Source organism: Temnothorax nylanderi, unplaced genomic scaffold (genome assembly GCF_030848795.1).
Source record: "Temnothorax nylanderi isolate EJ_2023f unplaced genomic scaffold, tnyl_v1.0 TNYL_tig0088_pilon, whole genome shotgun sequence".
Classification (NCBI taxonomy): Eukaryota; Metazoa; Arthropoda; class Insecta; order Hymenoptera; family Formicidae; genus Temnothorax; species Temnothorax nylanderi.
Genome location: NW_027249150.1, coordinates 751,546 through 766,160, shown reverse-complemented (window position 1 = coordinate 766,160; position 14,615 = coordinate 751,546). Strand labels below are relative to the sequence as shown.

General features: G+C 44.8%; 1 protein-coding gene across 1 annotated transcript; it reads left to right on the top strand.

Moving 5' to 3' along the window:
- The first annotated feature begins 7,047 nt into the window (after window positions 1-7,047).
- Window positions 7,048-12,096, top strand: LOC139774817 (uncharacterized). Its single transcript, XM_071710294.1, has 5 exons — window positions 7,048-9,003; window positions 9,283-9,390; window positions 9,507-9,722; window positions 10,413-10,733; window positions 10,812-12,096. The coding sequence occupies exons 1-5, from the start codon at window positions 7,048-7,050 to the stop codon at window positions 10,968-10,970; spliced, it is 2,760 nt and encodes a 919-aa protein (XP_071566395.1). The 3' UTR covers window positions 10,971-12,096.
- The last annotated feature ends 2,519 nt before the right edge of the window (window positions 12,097-14,615 follow it).

Genomic DNA, 14,615 nt, shown 5'->3' with positions numbered 1-14,615 from the left:
ACAAGGAAAAGACACAAGCGAACCGGCGCGGCGGTAGGAGAGATCGGCTTGATTTGGCACCGGAATGGGACGCTGGTGGGGATGTAGTAATTTGTCGGCTCGGGGAAGGCTGGTTCCGAGCTGATAACAGGGGGTGGTCCATTCTCCTCTGATTCGACCTCGCGTTACTACGCGTCCTACGACCGATCCTCCCGCGCCCGCCGACGACGACCTCCGTGTGGTGTGTCTGCAGTCCCACACGGGGTACGCCGAGAATCCGGGATAAGGCTGCTCTCTCGCGAGCCACGTGAGAAGACGCCCGCGCGGTGAAGAGACGTCTGGCGAAATGTGTAAGACAGCGGCGGTAAGGCGGGAGAGAAAGGGGCTCGCGCAAAAGGGAAAAGAAGAGTCGCAGGCAGGATTTTCCATAATCGGGTATATTCCCCGGGCGTTTACGAGCGGCGATAACCTCGGGAAGCCACTTTCTCCGCGACTCCGCTTTTTATTAAACCCCCGTTCGCAGCGCGCGCGCGCGCGCCCTTAGGAATTATCATCGTCGTTTGACTAACTCTACTAAATCCGGCGCGTACTATTCAAGTCGCGGCACGAGAAAAGTATATATTTGTGTAAAATTCGTAGTTCACTTTAGGTCGTAAAAACACGTCATCGATAAGACTTCTGTTTACGCTGAATTTGAACAATAACTAATTTCTCAGAGGGAATACAATCGCAAATACTGTGAAATTGCAGAATTGTGGAATATTAATTAACATCATTTCCGATGAGATAGACACAACGGTATATAGAATTATTTCAATCACGAACTACATTACGGAAGTCATCTTAATTCGAGAAGAATGTACTCGGGCCGAGTTGAGATTCTTGGGCCTGCTGATTGGTCCTGGCAAACAAAGTTAGCCGCCTAATCTTGTTTTCCCCCGTGCTCCGACTGGTTCTCAAATTCATTCTGCCAGACTGTATGCGCGCGTATTGGTGTGTACGTGTGTGAAGCGAGTCCTGTACACGGACGGGCGTTTCCCAATCAGTTTAGCATTAGCGCGGAAAAGTTCTAATTACTCCGTGTGCGGCGAATAACCATTAGTTTCGCGTTTAAAAATTTTTTCACGCCCGCCGCTCTCCGCTCGACGGAATTTCGATGTGTGTATGTACCCACGTATACGGTACGAGCGACAAAATAATTACGCGTAACCCGATTATATCGTTGAAGTTTGTGTGCTCGTTCGGATATTTAGCGCGTAACGTTGCCTGCGCAATGATTTAAAGATTTTTGCCTCGTTTCGTGGGAACGTTTCTCATATTTCGAGCGAGCGATCCGTTTCCGGTATTTCCGGTATTTCCCATATCGAATTGATAAAGCGGAGATAAATTCTCAGTGGCTAAGATTCTGCATGTGACGTAAATAACGCACCTTTTATATCAAGCGGCAATTTTACGATCGTCACGAATAAATAACGAAAATTATTTTAAAAGTGTCTACGTTGTGCGATCTAAAGTATTATAGCATCAATTAGCGCAATGTCTATAATAAATGCAATGATTAGCGCTTTTATTTCAAGACAACGCTGAAAAATTTATAATTGCTATTTTTATCGTTAAAAGTTATATCAGCTAAAAACCAGAAAAAATCCTCTTGTTCTTGCTATTCGTGCTTTTCAGAGAAAGCATTAGATAGAGACGTCAAATTAATCAGGCTTTCTCAATAGTCTGACTCTCCGAGATATCTCGTAAGACGCGACGAAACATCTCCAAGACACTCGACGGGAGGCCGTTCGCGAAGAAGGCGCCGGCTGATTATCGCTCTCCGGTCTGAAATAGCAGGCAACGAGTCTGCAATATGTCTGACGTATGGGCGCGAATTAAATTAAAGTTTGCCGGCAGCGCAGGGGAAACAGGCCGCGGCACCTTGTTTCAAAGCCGTGCGTTAACTGAAAGTCCAAAGTAATCTCACGTACCTATCCCATCGTAGCTCGTGCCGCGCTTTAAACGTTGCGGCGCGGCGGCGCGGAAAGGCATTATCCGCGATTTTTCCCGTAACAAAGAGCAATTCCACTCCGCAATTAATTGCCGCCGCCGTTCCAAACGCGTCCGTTCCAAACTGCGTCCCGCGCTTTAACGGCATTGATCGTATCTTATTATTTTATACGTATAAACGGCAGAGAAATCATACTCGGATTGTGCACACCTCAGTTATATCTCCTACGAGCAAATATAGCCCGTAAGCGACATTGAAGCGGCAATGTGCAATTCAAATTTCACATTGCGTTTACGTTCCTTTGTGATGGAATCTTTTGACGAAGTAACAGATAAAGCGTTAGAGTTAATAAGAGTTAACGAGAAAACGCCAGCGTCTCGTTTTCAAATGCGTTTAAATTTAATCCCCCAATTAAATTTAAAGTTAAATAGCAACATTTTATTTTCAGGAAGTCATGCGAGTATATGAAATTACGCTAGGCTCTCTCTCTCTCGTGTGGGGTAGAGAGTAGTTTTTATAAAATTTATCAGTATACAAATTCACAACGGGTTTTCCCAACTTTATTAGCCTCGCCGCCGGCACCGATGAATATTTGAATTACGCCACGCAGTATATACATTTATAAGCTCATGACATTACGGGATTTCTAATCAGAATTTATATTTCGAAAACATGAAACTTGCATTCCCGGCCAATGTGTAATTATTCCCCCGTCCGCGCGCGCGGCAGAAAACACGTGTAATTTTCCGCCGAGTTTCTCGCGCTATCATTGTCACGCCGACTAACTTTACACACGTCGACGACCCGCTGTCAGAGTGGCGAGGTATCAGACGGTCTGATATCCGACGCTGCTTAGACATTCGCTGCTCAAATATTCCCGGGATTTCCGCACGACTCGGGTCGGGTGACGTCCTCACCTCTAACCAGAGTGTGCACGCGACCCACGCACACGCTTCCAACGTATGTTTCCGAAAACGCGAAACAGTCGCATCCCGTCGCAATCCCGTCCATTAATGGGGGGGGTTCCCAATGACCTTTTTTGCATGCCTACGTTTCGTCACTCTGCAAGATCAAATTGATTCCCTTGTACGACAAATATTTATTCATGGACATATTACTACGTTGCCAATTGCGTGAAATTAATATCGTCCGCGTTACGATGTCAATTAAGTGTCGCTAATTTAAGTAAATGCTATCGTCGCGGTCGCATAGAAGAAACAATTTTAAAAATCGGAGAATCAACAAGAGGAGAAACAATGTTAGGACTGTGAGAGACGAACGATAACAGTGCGTTAATGTTAAGAAATAACACTAAAAAGAGAGACGTTTTGTTCGCATTTTAATATTACGACAATATCCGCGGAACGAGTTTCAAGCGTCATTAATGAACACCATTGTCCGCGGCTACACCGGCGCGGCGGCGCAGAATGTGCGCGTATACGCATTCTCCTGACTGTCAACTCACTTCCTGCGGGCGCGGCAGAGAGCTTTTTAGCGAACTGTCAAACTCCGCCGAACCACGAATTACTCATTCCAACACGTCCAATGTACTCCAGTGTACTCTCGCGCGGAGTGCAGCGCGGATCAAAGATCCCGGAATTCCGCGAGGACGGATTCGAAATATCGATCCCGGACCACAAAGTGTCGAGAGATCGTCGACCGATCGAGCGACCGATCCGTTAGACTCGCGTTTAACAACTGGTAATGCTGAATGATCCGCTAACAGGCTTTGCCGAGGATATTTTGCGAAAATGCAGTTTCGTCGATCTCGATAACGGTATTCCCGTGTGTATTTGCGTTTATTTCTCGCAAACACAGAAATAAAATTTTATAAAACTCAAATAATAAATTTAGATTAACTTAATTTAAATTTGTCAAATATAACCCACATTTTCATATTCGCACATTTGCGAGTAAAAGATCTGAATAAATTACGATGCTTAAGAAAAACTTTTCTCATTATTTCTACGTTAATTTTCTACGCTAAATGCATTTTTCAGATCAAATGTTTTATTCAAAATTTCGATTTAGATAATAACGCAAGCGATTCCAATTCGAAATACAGCGGCGATAAGTAATTATTTTCACCCAATTGTCTCTCCTTCGCCGAATGCGAGATGCACCCGACCGGAAAACTGGCGACAGCTGAGACAACGGAAATAAGATAGCGACCACGCCGCGCCGGGGTACCTTGTCCCGTCGTTAGGTCAACGTACCATAGTGCGAAACGTTAGTGTGCTCCTCCTCGCATAAGTTATATACGTAATTACGTACGTAACTTATTGTTTGCGCAATGCGTCTATTTATTGCAAAATACACACGGGGGCGCATTGGAAGTTTCTGAGCTTCCTCAGTCGCCACAAGCGAGCGCAATTTGTGCTGCAGCTTATTGGCCGGCAGTTAATACCGAAGTTGCGTAACTACACGACGCTCGTTGCGCGAAAAGAGATGCCCCTTTTGCTTCTAAAATAATTACTTTGTGAAATGTATTCTCTTTGTTGTCCTCTCCCTTTCTCTCTTTCATCTCTGTTAAATTATAAAATCATACTTACATTTTCTATTTATTATTTTTCAAAGATAACCGAAATTGCATTTGTCATGGACATTACTTGAACGCTAAACATTTATCTAGAAAACACCTGTACGTTTTCTACACTTCTCAAAGTCTGACGTAAATCTGATATAAATTATATAATAAATCAATACATCACTAATGCTTGCACATTAAATTTCAAAAATATACTCTATTTTTTTCCCTTCTTAATTGTTAACCTTATTCTGTGAAAGAGATTAATCATGAAAGTAAAAGCGATCGTTGCATGTATTAAAAATTAAAAAAAATCTGTATTACATGTCTGTATATTTATATTTGCAACACTTTTTTGGAGAGATATAAGTAAAAAATAAATTTCAACTATCCTGTTCTATTTACATTAAATATGATGTAAATTTTGTATTCTCTTTCTGGGTTAAATTATATCTTGCTCTTGTTTTTCTTCAAACGTTTGTTGAAATATCATTCGCGAATACACGGATGTGTATATGATATGTAAATGTATGTGAATGTCCGCAGTGCAGTGAACTCGAATCCGTGGGTTTGCTAAGCCGTAATGACTGTGCGGATCAGTCATCCCTGCAGGGGCACGTGCGTAAAGCGCAGAATTTAAATGGTGAAGACATCTTGTGGAACATCCGTCAGATTTTGAGTACACCAGCAAATTCATGTGAATCCTTTTCAGATAAATATATTTAGCGCTTCGATATTATCCGCGATAGATACAAATTTGGTCACCGTTGGAAACGTGGCCACACGTTCAGAGAACGAAAAGGAACGCGATGAATCGTCAGTCGATGGTACAGAACTCGAGCGACGTGTAACGCGATCAATACAAGCTTCCGAGGAAAGTACCACCATCTCTTCCTGGTTCGTGGAAGCTCGTCATAGGACTGACGTCTGCGGCATTTGCGCTATGCTCCGAATTTGTTTGATCGATAACGAGATTAAATACCTTCAGTAGTCCATATCGGCAATCACGGGATGCCGGAAACGCAATCGCGGCTTAATTAAATATAACAAAAAAATTATATCAGTACAGCGAACTCATCAATCTATTACGCAGGTGTGCAAAATACTGTGGAATTGTTCAAAATGTCTCATCCATCAAGACTGAAGCAGCCCAGACATCGTTATTTGATGCAAAAACTACGTATTATCGAAGGAACGAAGTATGTTGAATTAAAAAACTAAACTAATATAACAATATTATATATACGTTTACTATAAACATATTTTTCAAACGTCAGATAAATGTTTACTGTTAATTATGTCTTACTAATTTATTTAGCATATTAATTAATTCATTCATTCATTAGACAGTACTTCACTTCAGAAAAAATTTATTGAGTAAATCTATAGGTATTAAACATATTTCCCACCAAATTATTGCCATTATAAATTAGTTACATAATTTCTTGTCATGTACAATATGTAACCTTGCTTCAGATCACCTTGGGAACGTCCTTTTCCTAAATCGAAGGAGTACTGGAAAAAGTTTTGCGATGAAGAAGAAAAAAGGTTGATTAGAGTAAGAGAGCCTTTTCCAAAATCATCCTACCTTCCCATCATTCCTATTTTGCGCGATTTTAAAACGGGTCTTCGCGATATCGTAGATTCCTCCGCTCCTCAAGGCCTCGACAAGAACGTACTTCTCGTAGATCCGAAATCCTCCGAAGCACCAGATATTTCCACAAGAGGAAACAACGAAAATGTTCCCTCTAACGCGAGAGAGCCAATAGTTAAAATCTCTCCTCCCACACCGTTGAAGAGACCGCCGAAAAGTGACGCGGTCGCGAGCGCGGAGGAACGACACGCGCTTTTCGCCATTCAGAATAAATCTGCGATCAAAAACGCGGATTCGTATAAAGAGTCCCTTGATGTTCCTTCTAAAAATTCTATCACGCCGCATGACGGATCGGGAGATGGAAGAGTGTACTCAAAGAGGACGTGTCCCTTTCACAGACACGAGCCCGCGGTGAGAATTTTCGACGACGATATCGAGAGGTATTTGACGGAAGACCCGAGAGCGGGCGCGTCGTCGTCGGGAGAAAAGTTGCACAAATTGCCGCATGTGAAGGATACGTCTAAATATGATAAAGATAAGAGCGGAATAACTTCTGTCAAGAGCAAGAAGATCAAAAGGGTTACCGTTCCACGAAGGGAGTTGAAGTATTATCCGGATAATGCTATTGATTTAACCGCGAGTGGAATTGCAGAGGTCGAATCTAAAGATAGGAAAAATGATACACTAGATAAACAACGCAATTTCATATCTGACGTTCATATATCGAAACTTAAATTTTCTCTCGGCAAAAAGTCGACGAAAGAGAAAAAGATCGCGAAGGGATTAAAAATCGTATCGTCATTTCCAGAATCGTTTCAGCCCCAAGATAAAGTTAAATCGATATCTGACGAAGTAATAAATAAGTCGTCGAATTCAGAGACTTCTGAAATTCGGGAAAAGCTCATCGATGAATCAGAATGACAAGATACGCCTGATACGCTACCCAATCTTCAAATGCAATCGAAGCGGACGGTCGATGATAGAACGCGGGAATTCTTGAATTATTCGCAACGATGCGCGTACAAGGCTCTAAAGCGCCTGACGCTTAACAAAAATCTGAATTTTAAGCCCGAAGTGTGGGAGGAAACGTCGGAGGGATCGCGCGCTTCCACCGATAGATCGATAGTGGGTACAGACAGGTTGGACGTCGCCGAAAGCGAAACTCCTGAATCCAGGACCCGCAGCCCAGAATTTCCTTCCTTCCGCGAAATCCAAAGAAGATTGAGAGAAACGTGGGCCGCAAATATCGGAGAGCCGGGCGTTAAATATAAGCCGTTAAGGTCGGACTCCGGCAAATCCTCCATGGCTCCCGCAAAATCGTTGGCGAGGTCCGCCTTCAGCACGAAGTTCGCTAAGTACGAGACCCGGGAAAGCCGTTCGGCGAGTCTCCTGGACGCCATTCCGAGGGTGTCGTGCTTTCGACGCAGGAACCGCGACAGGTGCTTATCCTGCATGCATAAGTCCCTGCGGAAGGCGAGCGAAACCGAGGCTGTCCTCTCGCGGGCGACATCGCCAACGGAAATTGAAACGAAGGACGACAGCGAGTCCAGCTCCGGCGGACTTTCGGAAATTCGCGAGGAATTGCAAAAGATATTATATTCCCGTAGAAAGGGAATTCTGAAGTATCCGGAAACGGTTGAGGACGCGTCAAGCAAATCGACGTCCCCGTCGCTTCGGATGGAACAAGAGGACACCGAGATTTCGATAAAGATCGATCCAAATCAATCTAAGGATAAAACACCATTGAGATCCACCGAAAGCCTGCTGTCCAAAGATCGAAAGAGCTTGAAAGCCACTTCCAGCTCGATTTCGATGTCGTCGGACGTCGAACGATCGAAAATTTCGTCCTCGGAAGCGCACACCTCCGACGACGAAACGTCATCCCCGCTTGCGTTGGACAACGATCCGTCTCAGTACAAAAACATGGCGCCCTGTCACCTGCCCACGGTCTTGCTACCCAGCATGGAACCCCTGCGGGCCCTGAGACACAGGAAACCGACTACGATGGAGGCGCGAATCGCTCTCATGGAGAGCGTGACTTTGACGAAGGAAAAATCCGACGATGAATATTACGATGACGTGAAACTCGCGGAAACCACCAAGAGAGAGGAAAGACCGTCGGCGAAGATGACCGACGTTCCCGTGAAACCTGAAAAGGCTGACGGGGAGAAGGATGCGACTTCGCGGACCCCGAGAGCCCTCTTGAAAGTTAAGTCGCAGCAACAGCTGATATCGCCAATCGTAGAATCTGCACGAAAGGGCGAGCTGAAGAGAGGATACAGTTGCGCTAGCATCGAGGATTTATCGAAGGATTCTGCGAGACGTACGTTCGAGACTCCTCGAGGCGAGGCGGAAGGCGGGCGTGGAAAGGTAATCCCCTTGGAGGAGATAGATTCCGCGAAAGGGTCGACTTCCTCCGACTCGGTGAAAGCGGAGAGGCGCGCGGAATTACCGCTGTTGACAGTTGCCGAAATCACGCGATTTTTAGAGAAGGCGAATCGCGGAGACATGTCGGCCACGACCACGTTGGAGAGCCTGGCGAACGAGTTCTCCTCGCGGCTGATAAAGCAACATGACGCCGACACGACGGCGGCGAAAAAACGCGCTAAACTAGCCGCGAGATTAACGAAATTGCTGGTGGATTCGGAACGTTATTTGAACCCTGATAAATTCCCGTCTGACCTTGTTTTCTCCGCGGAACAGCCTCCCGCTTGCAATTCCCGTCTGTTGAGACGTATCCTGCCGCTCGATTCCTACAATCTCGTCGCCCCATTATTGGGCATGCCGGCCTGGTACCCAAAAAGAGCCGTACGAAAAGTAGAGGCCGCGGTGCATTACGAAACGGAAGAGGAAGAGGAGGAAGAAGAAGAAGAAGAAGAAGCGGAAGACGAAATTCCTTTCGATTTGATTGTACGTACATTCTACAATTACCAGACATTCTTTTTTAGGAGAATTTCACCATAACTTTTAAATTTTTAGCCTTGTATATTTTTATGATTATAATTTTAATTAAATTTCTTTACTAAAAATTACATTTTCGCTACGTCACATATTTTTTATGTAAAATAAATTATATAAGTCGAGAATGGAAATAAGTCTCTCATTTAATACCCTGAATTCTATCGTTGCTCGGAGACAGTCCGCTTTGTCCGTTCGAGAGTTATTAGTTGAGCTTTTATACGCCCGCAGGTGCATCCCCCGACGACCAAAGACCTTTCGACGAGCGGAGATGAGCATAAAGTAGGTCAAGTCAGATCGAATCCTTACGCTCTCTTTTTGAGGAAACCGCGGCGCCAGGTACGACAACGCGAAATAATATTATCGACCTCGCGCGAAATCCTCCCGTTATAGCTCTAGCGCAAACGGGAAAGTCCTCGTTTCTTTAATAAACCGAAGCCCGCCGATCGTCACAGGTTGTCACTTGGCGTCCTTTAACGGCGGCCGATCTCAAAGGCTACGATCCCGAGGCCACTCTTGAGATGAGAGCCAGAAATATTACGGACAGGATATGCCGTGACTTCTGCGAGTGGCTGCGCGGTTTAGGCGGCACCGACAGCGTCATCGACGAGGACGTCCTCGGAGATATGTTCGAAATTGACTTTACGGCCGACGCCAGCAGGACGATGGAGGTACAGAATGCATCGAAACAAAATGCACGGAACGCGTAGCGCGTATCGCGCGCTCCCGTAAATGCGTTCTCGCGAAATGCGCGCACGCGATAGTTTCTGCAACGGCGCAACATCATAATGCGATGCATGATGTAACAACGGTAACACGCACTTTGAGCGGTGAACCGCGCACAACGCGGGATTTGAATTATAACTTCAACGCGATGCTATAGAAGCCTGACCTGATTGCGCGTTCGTGTCTCGCGAATAAAACCAATCGAATCGTAAAGTTGTGAAGAAAGTAATGTTTTCTCTCCAAGAAAAAATATCGGCTCTATTTGCAACTAAATTAACAATAGAAAATAATTATTATAATATCGTTTCTGCAATTTGTATCGTTTACGACAGTGTCAGAAACTCATAGCAAGAAGCAAACTTTTTTATGTTGTGCTGAAAGGAGATAAGAAAATAAAATATTCGAAATAATAAATAAAACTCGATCGTTTATGATGTACAATTAAGGAGAGAAATGCCATTTATGGTCCGGACTGGATCTTGTTAGCCTAATAATAATTTTGTGAATATTATATACTTTTTTCCAAGTTCAGTAAACTGCGCGCCGATTTTTTGTCTTAAAACGCAGCTTCAAATTGGAACAGTAAATCTTAAAGAATTTAAATATTAAAATATTTGATTGTGTTTTTGAGATAGATGTCGATAAGGGAAATGCCGATGGTGCCTAACGGAGTAGCCGCAGCGAGACAATGTCATGATGCAGGCGAGCTCGCCATGACCAGGAAGCATCTGATCAGAGATGCCAAAGCCGAGAGTAGGCCGGCCAAAACAATGGCGTTTGGCACCGCGATACCCTGGGAGCTTCGATTCGTGCCGCCCGGAAATCGGGTGAGAGAGAGATGGCTCCGATGCGAGAACGTAATGACGGATCTCGAGACGATGGACGTGGTCTGGAGAGGCATAACGGATCTCGAGAGCGTCAGGGCGTTCGCAAAATGGTTCAGCGAACGTTCGGAGGTGAGTTCGCTCTGAACAATTTTTCAGCAAAATAATGCTGAACAATTGTTTTCCTTTATCTCGTCATTACGCTTTCAGATTTCGCTGCCGGATGCGTTAAGAATTGCAATGACCACCGATCCCGCGAAACACGCCGTCGTCGACCACGAGGCGTATGGACCGGAAATGAACGTCGAGCGGATTGGCGGCTTCAAAGTCCGCGGTCCTCAAAGTGCCGCCTCGTCGTTCGACGAATAATTAACAGAAACGGGAGAGACGGATGCGTGGAAAGATTTTGTCGATAGGGCCCTCAAAGTTCCGCCATCGCGCCTGCATGCTCTGGCGCCAAATACATTCGTGTAACCGATACGACCGCACGATGACACGGCGCAGAACGCCCATTTCCTGTATGCGGCGAACGGTTAACCTCCGCGTAGCCGCCGTGGACGCTTCAATCGCGAACAATTCCCGGGGAAATTTCGACAAACGTTCAATTACGGGGACCTAATTTTCTGCTAATGATCGCCGCGTTTCGCCGGTCCCGACGTAACGTAGAAATCAAGTTTCTCGCTCGGGTCTCCTACCTCGAATCAAAATGTATGGATCATTAAAAGGCGCGAACGGTTACCGGGCCATTATTCCTGATTTGGCGTGTAGATTGGATTAACAGTCCGATTTCTGTCTCCCCCTCTCACGCGCTACGTGTGTACATGTACACGCGCACATACACGCGACAAATTAATTCATTGGCAACGCGGCGCACCGACTAATACTGTATTTCGCATCAATTATCGATCACTCAAGTCTCATTGCATTGAACTCCATTAAATACGTGCACGTAATAACTGTAATGTTAATAATCCCATTTCCATTCATTAATAATCTCTTATCGATATGCAAGAGACAATCCGCAAAACGCATGTTTCTCTTCACGTTGGAAACAAAAGTGTTGTACCGCGTGTAAAAGGCGTTTGACATTTTCGATACTTCTCGATTTCGATTAACGAGCCGAACGCCGTATTGCAAACATATAGGTAATAATGTAAAGTGATCTTGTAAAAAAAAAAAAGAAATAAAGTGACAATGGGGAATAAAAAGGATGGATACCTGAAGCTGAGCTATAGAGCCGACGATCTCGCATCGACGAGTTGTCTAGCGAAATAACGCAAACGAGCCGATGAAATATTGGAAACGTATCACGGACGCCGGATGTCCTGACAGTGCTTCTGCTTACGACAGAAAACGCGCCTTAGACCCGCGCAAACGGCGGCAGCGAGAAGTAAAAAAAAAGAAAGAGAGAGAGAGAGAGAGAAAGTAAAGCTCTTCTCGTTTGTGATACATCTTTCTTGTTGCGACATATCTCCCCGCCATGATATCCTTCTCGTTTTTCCGCGGAATACCGCGGATTCAAATTATATCGCGTCAACGAGCAAAGAGTCATTACGAGGTAACGAGTCGTCAGGGTGTGACATCGTGGCTAAAATCATAGCTGGGGATTTTTCGCCTCGAGGATACGGATCGGAAAACGAGAGAAAGAGGAGGGGGGAGGAGGAGGAGGAGGAAGAGAGAGAAAGAGAGGAAAGGTCCAAATTCAAGAGAACCATACGCGCCGGTCGGGACGGGTTCGCCACGCGCTTCGAATTCAGTTCTTCTCTGTTTGCCTTTAATATTTGTTTAACCTTTTTTTCCCTTGCACGTACGCCGCATCCCGGCGCGATGCTGCCGTACGAAACGTGAAACATTATTCGCGCGTTTCGCTAAATATTTGCACGCACGGTGGGCTTTAGATGACATGCCAAAAATATACGATTGACCTGTTTTTTTTTTCCAGACAATCCGTTTTCTTTGAAAGAAGAAAGTTAGTAGGAAAAATTGCTTTTTTTAAATGCAATCAAACATCGCGCATCTAATCTTTATCGCGTCACTACTTACGTGGAGATTCACGACAAATCGATTCACGAGGAAATAGCTAGTTAAAAGATAAAAAAATTAATTAAAAATTAATAGATTACGTTATATTATATATAATCATTTAATGTTAATCATAAATTTAATTAATCTATTTAATTTTGACAACGAGTCTTCTTAGAAGACAACAAATCTGGGAAGAAATGACTGATTTGAAGACAGATTAGCGTATTTTGCGCTCATAATAACAAAACTGTTCAGTCTACCCCGATACTAACGAGGATACTGCTGAAAAATCTCGAACTTGAAAGATACATCCCTTATTGTTTCTTTTTTTTTTAACCCCTTTTCGAGAGAGAACTGCTGGTGAGTCACGAACTTTACGAGAAAAAAAGGAAAACGAGGGAAAGAGGAGCTTTTAAAAAGGAGACAGAAAGGGAATCGGAAGCAGACCGGGTACGAACCGGCGGGTGGCTCGACGGAGGGAAGAGAGCGAGCGAAGAGAGAGAGAGAAAGAGAGAGAGTTTAGAGTCATCATTGGCCATTGACCATCCGTTTCGCTCCACTTGCGACGAAGGATCCCGCTCGACCGAGAAATTTAACAAGGCGCACGCTCCCGACTGACAATAGCCAACTCTTTCCTGGCCCCCGCCTGGTACCCGGGTTTTAATTACTTCAATTTTGAACACCGACCTTGCCCCGCGTCGAGTCTCACGATTTTTCTGTCGAATTGACGAACTATCCGCCGCGGAAATAGAATGCGCGATAGACAGTGTTAGGCAAAACTGAATTAATCCACCGCGCGCACAGGCGCTGGTTTCATATATATACGAATGCGGAGTCCCCCGTTGTTTCACAATTCAACGATGCGTGCAAAATCATATCGCGCATATATATTGCAAACTACGAGTTAGATCGGTGGACTTTATCACGCGCCGTGACTCTCGCTAGAGTCACGTCTTTCGTCGTTACTGTCGGATTCGATCACCGTTGTCTAATATTACCGATCGTTTGTAAATTAAAACTAAGCCCATGACTAAACCTGACTTATTCGTCGACTGAAACGGCGAAATGTACACCTACGAGATCGGAGAATATCGATACGGAATCGTGCCTCGTTGCAATTTTCCCCCGCCTGCGGGGGCGCGCGCCTTCATTGCGTAATACACCGTGAATGTAAAGTAAGACGCGGCCGCTCGCACACTCGGTGATCATCGTTATCGTTATTGTGCGGCGCACCCTTGGAAAAAAAAGGGAAAAAACGTCACCGGAAGCGACACTTCGGTCACTTTATTCAATAGCGTCGCACATTCGACAGCGGACGAGCGCGCGCGACGCCGCTCTCGATACCGAGAGAATCCTAAGCGCACGAATAATCGAATCGATCGATTCGCTGTTTTTCTTTTTTCCCGCTTTTTCTATGTCTCCCGTGTAAAAATACTGGGCGCGACCCGCTTCGCCGTATCTCGCTTTATTCTTGAATTTTCCAGCCGCACGAATATCTCATGAATTCTTTTGATTTTTCATATCGGGTATCTTTACGTAACGAGCGCTCGATATAAACTTCCGCTGAAGAGAGAGATCCGTTTGAGATTAATCGCAAAAGGTACGACATTTTTATCTAAATATCATTTATCACTCGCGATTTGTAACTTCAGAGTCTCGAAGTCCCGAAAGTTTCGTTTTAGATCTTAACGAACGTCACGAGTTAAAATAAACGACAGAGAGGAATAGAGCGGGAAGAGAGGTGATTTTATATATATAATATTAGCCATATTACAATCAGTAAAATTTCGATGATCAGCGGACCGCGAGATTTCGCAAAATTATTCGCGAAATTAACGAGAGAGAGCATTCGGGAAATTCAGGAGGCGAAGGAAAATGTGGCGTGTCCATGATACTTCGCACATATACGTATACCTATGCGTCATAGATACGGAGCTGCGGGGCGATTCGCTTCGTTACCTGCGTGCAATGTACGACAGAGAGCAAAAC

Bases quoted from the DNA above. Each gene is read 5' to 3' on its own strand.
- LOC139774817 (XM_071710294.1), top strand. From the start codon at position 7,048: ATGCAATCGAAGCGGACGGTCGATGATAGAACGCGGGAATTCTTGAAT. The intron at 9,391-9,506 runs GTACGACAACGC...CGATCGTCACAG, and splicing joins TGAGGAAACCGCGGCGCCAG to GTTGTCACTTGGCGTCCTTT. The intron at 10,734-10,811 runs GTGAGTTCGCTC...TTACGCTTTCAG, and splicing joins GGTTCAGCGAACGTTCGGAG to ATTTCGCTGCCGGATGCGTT.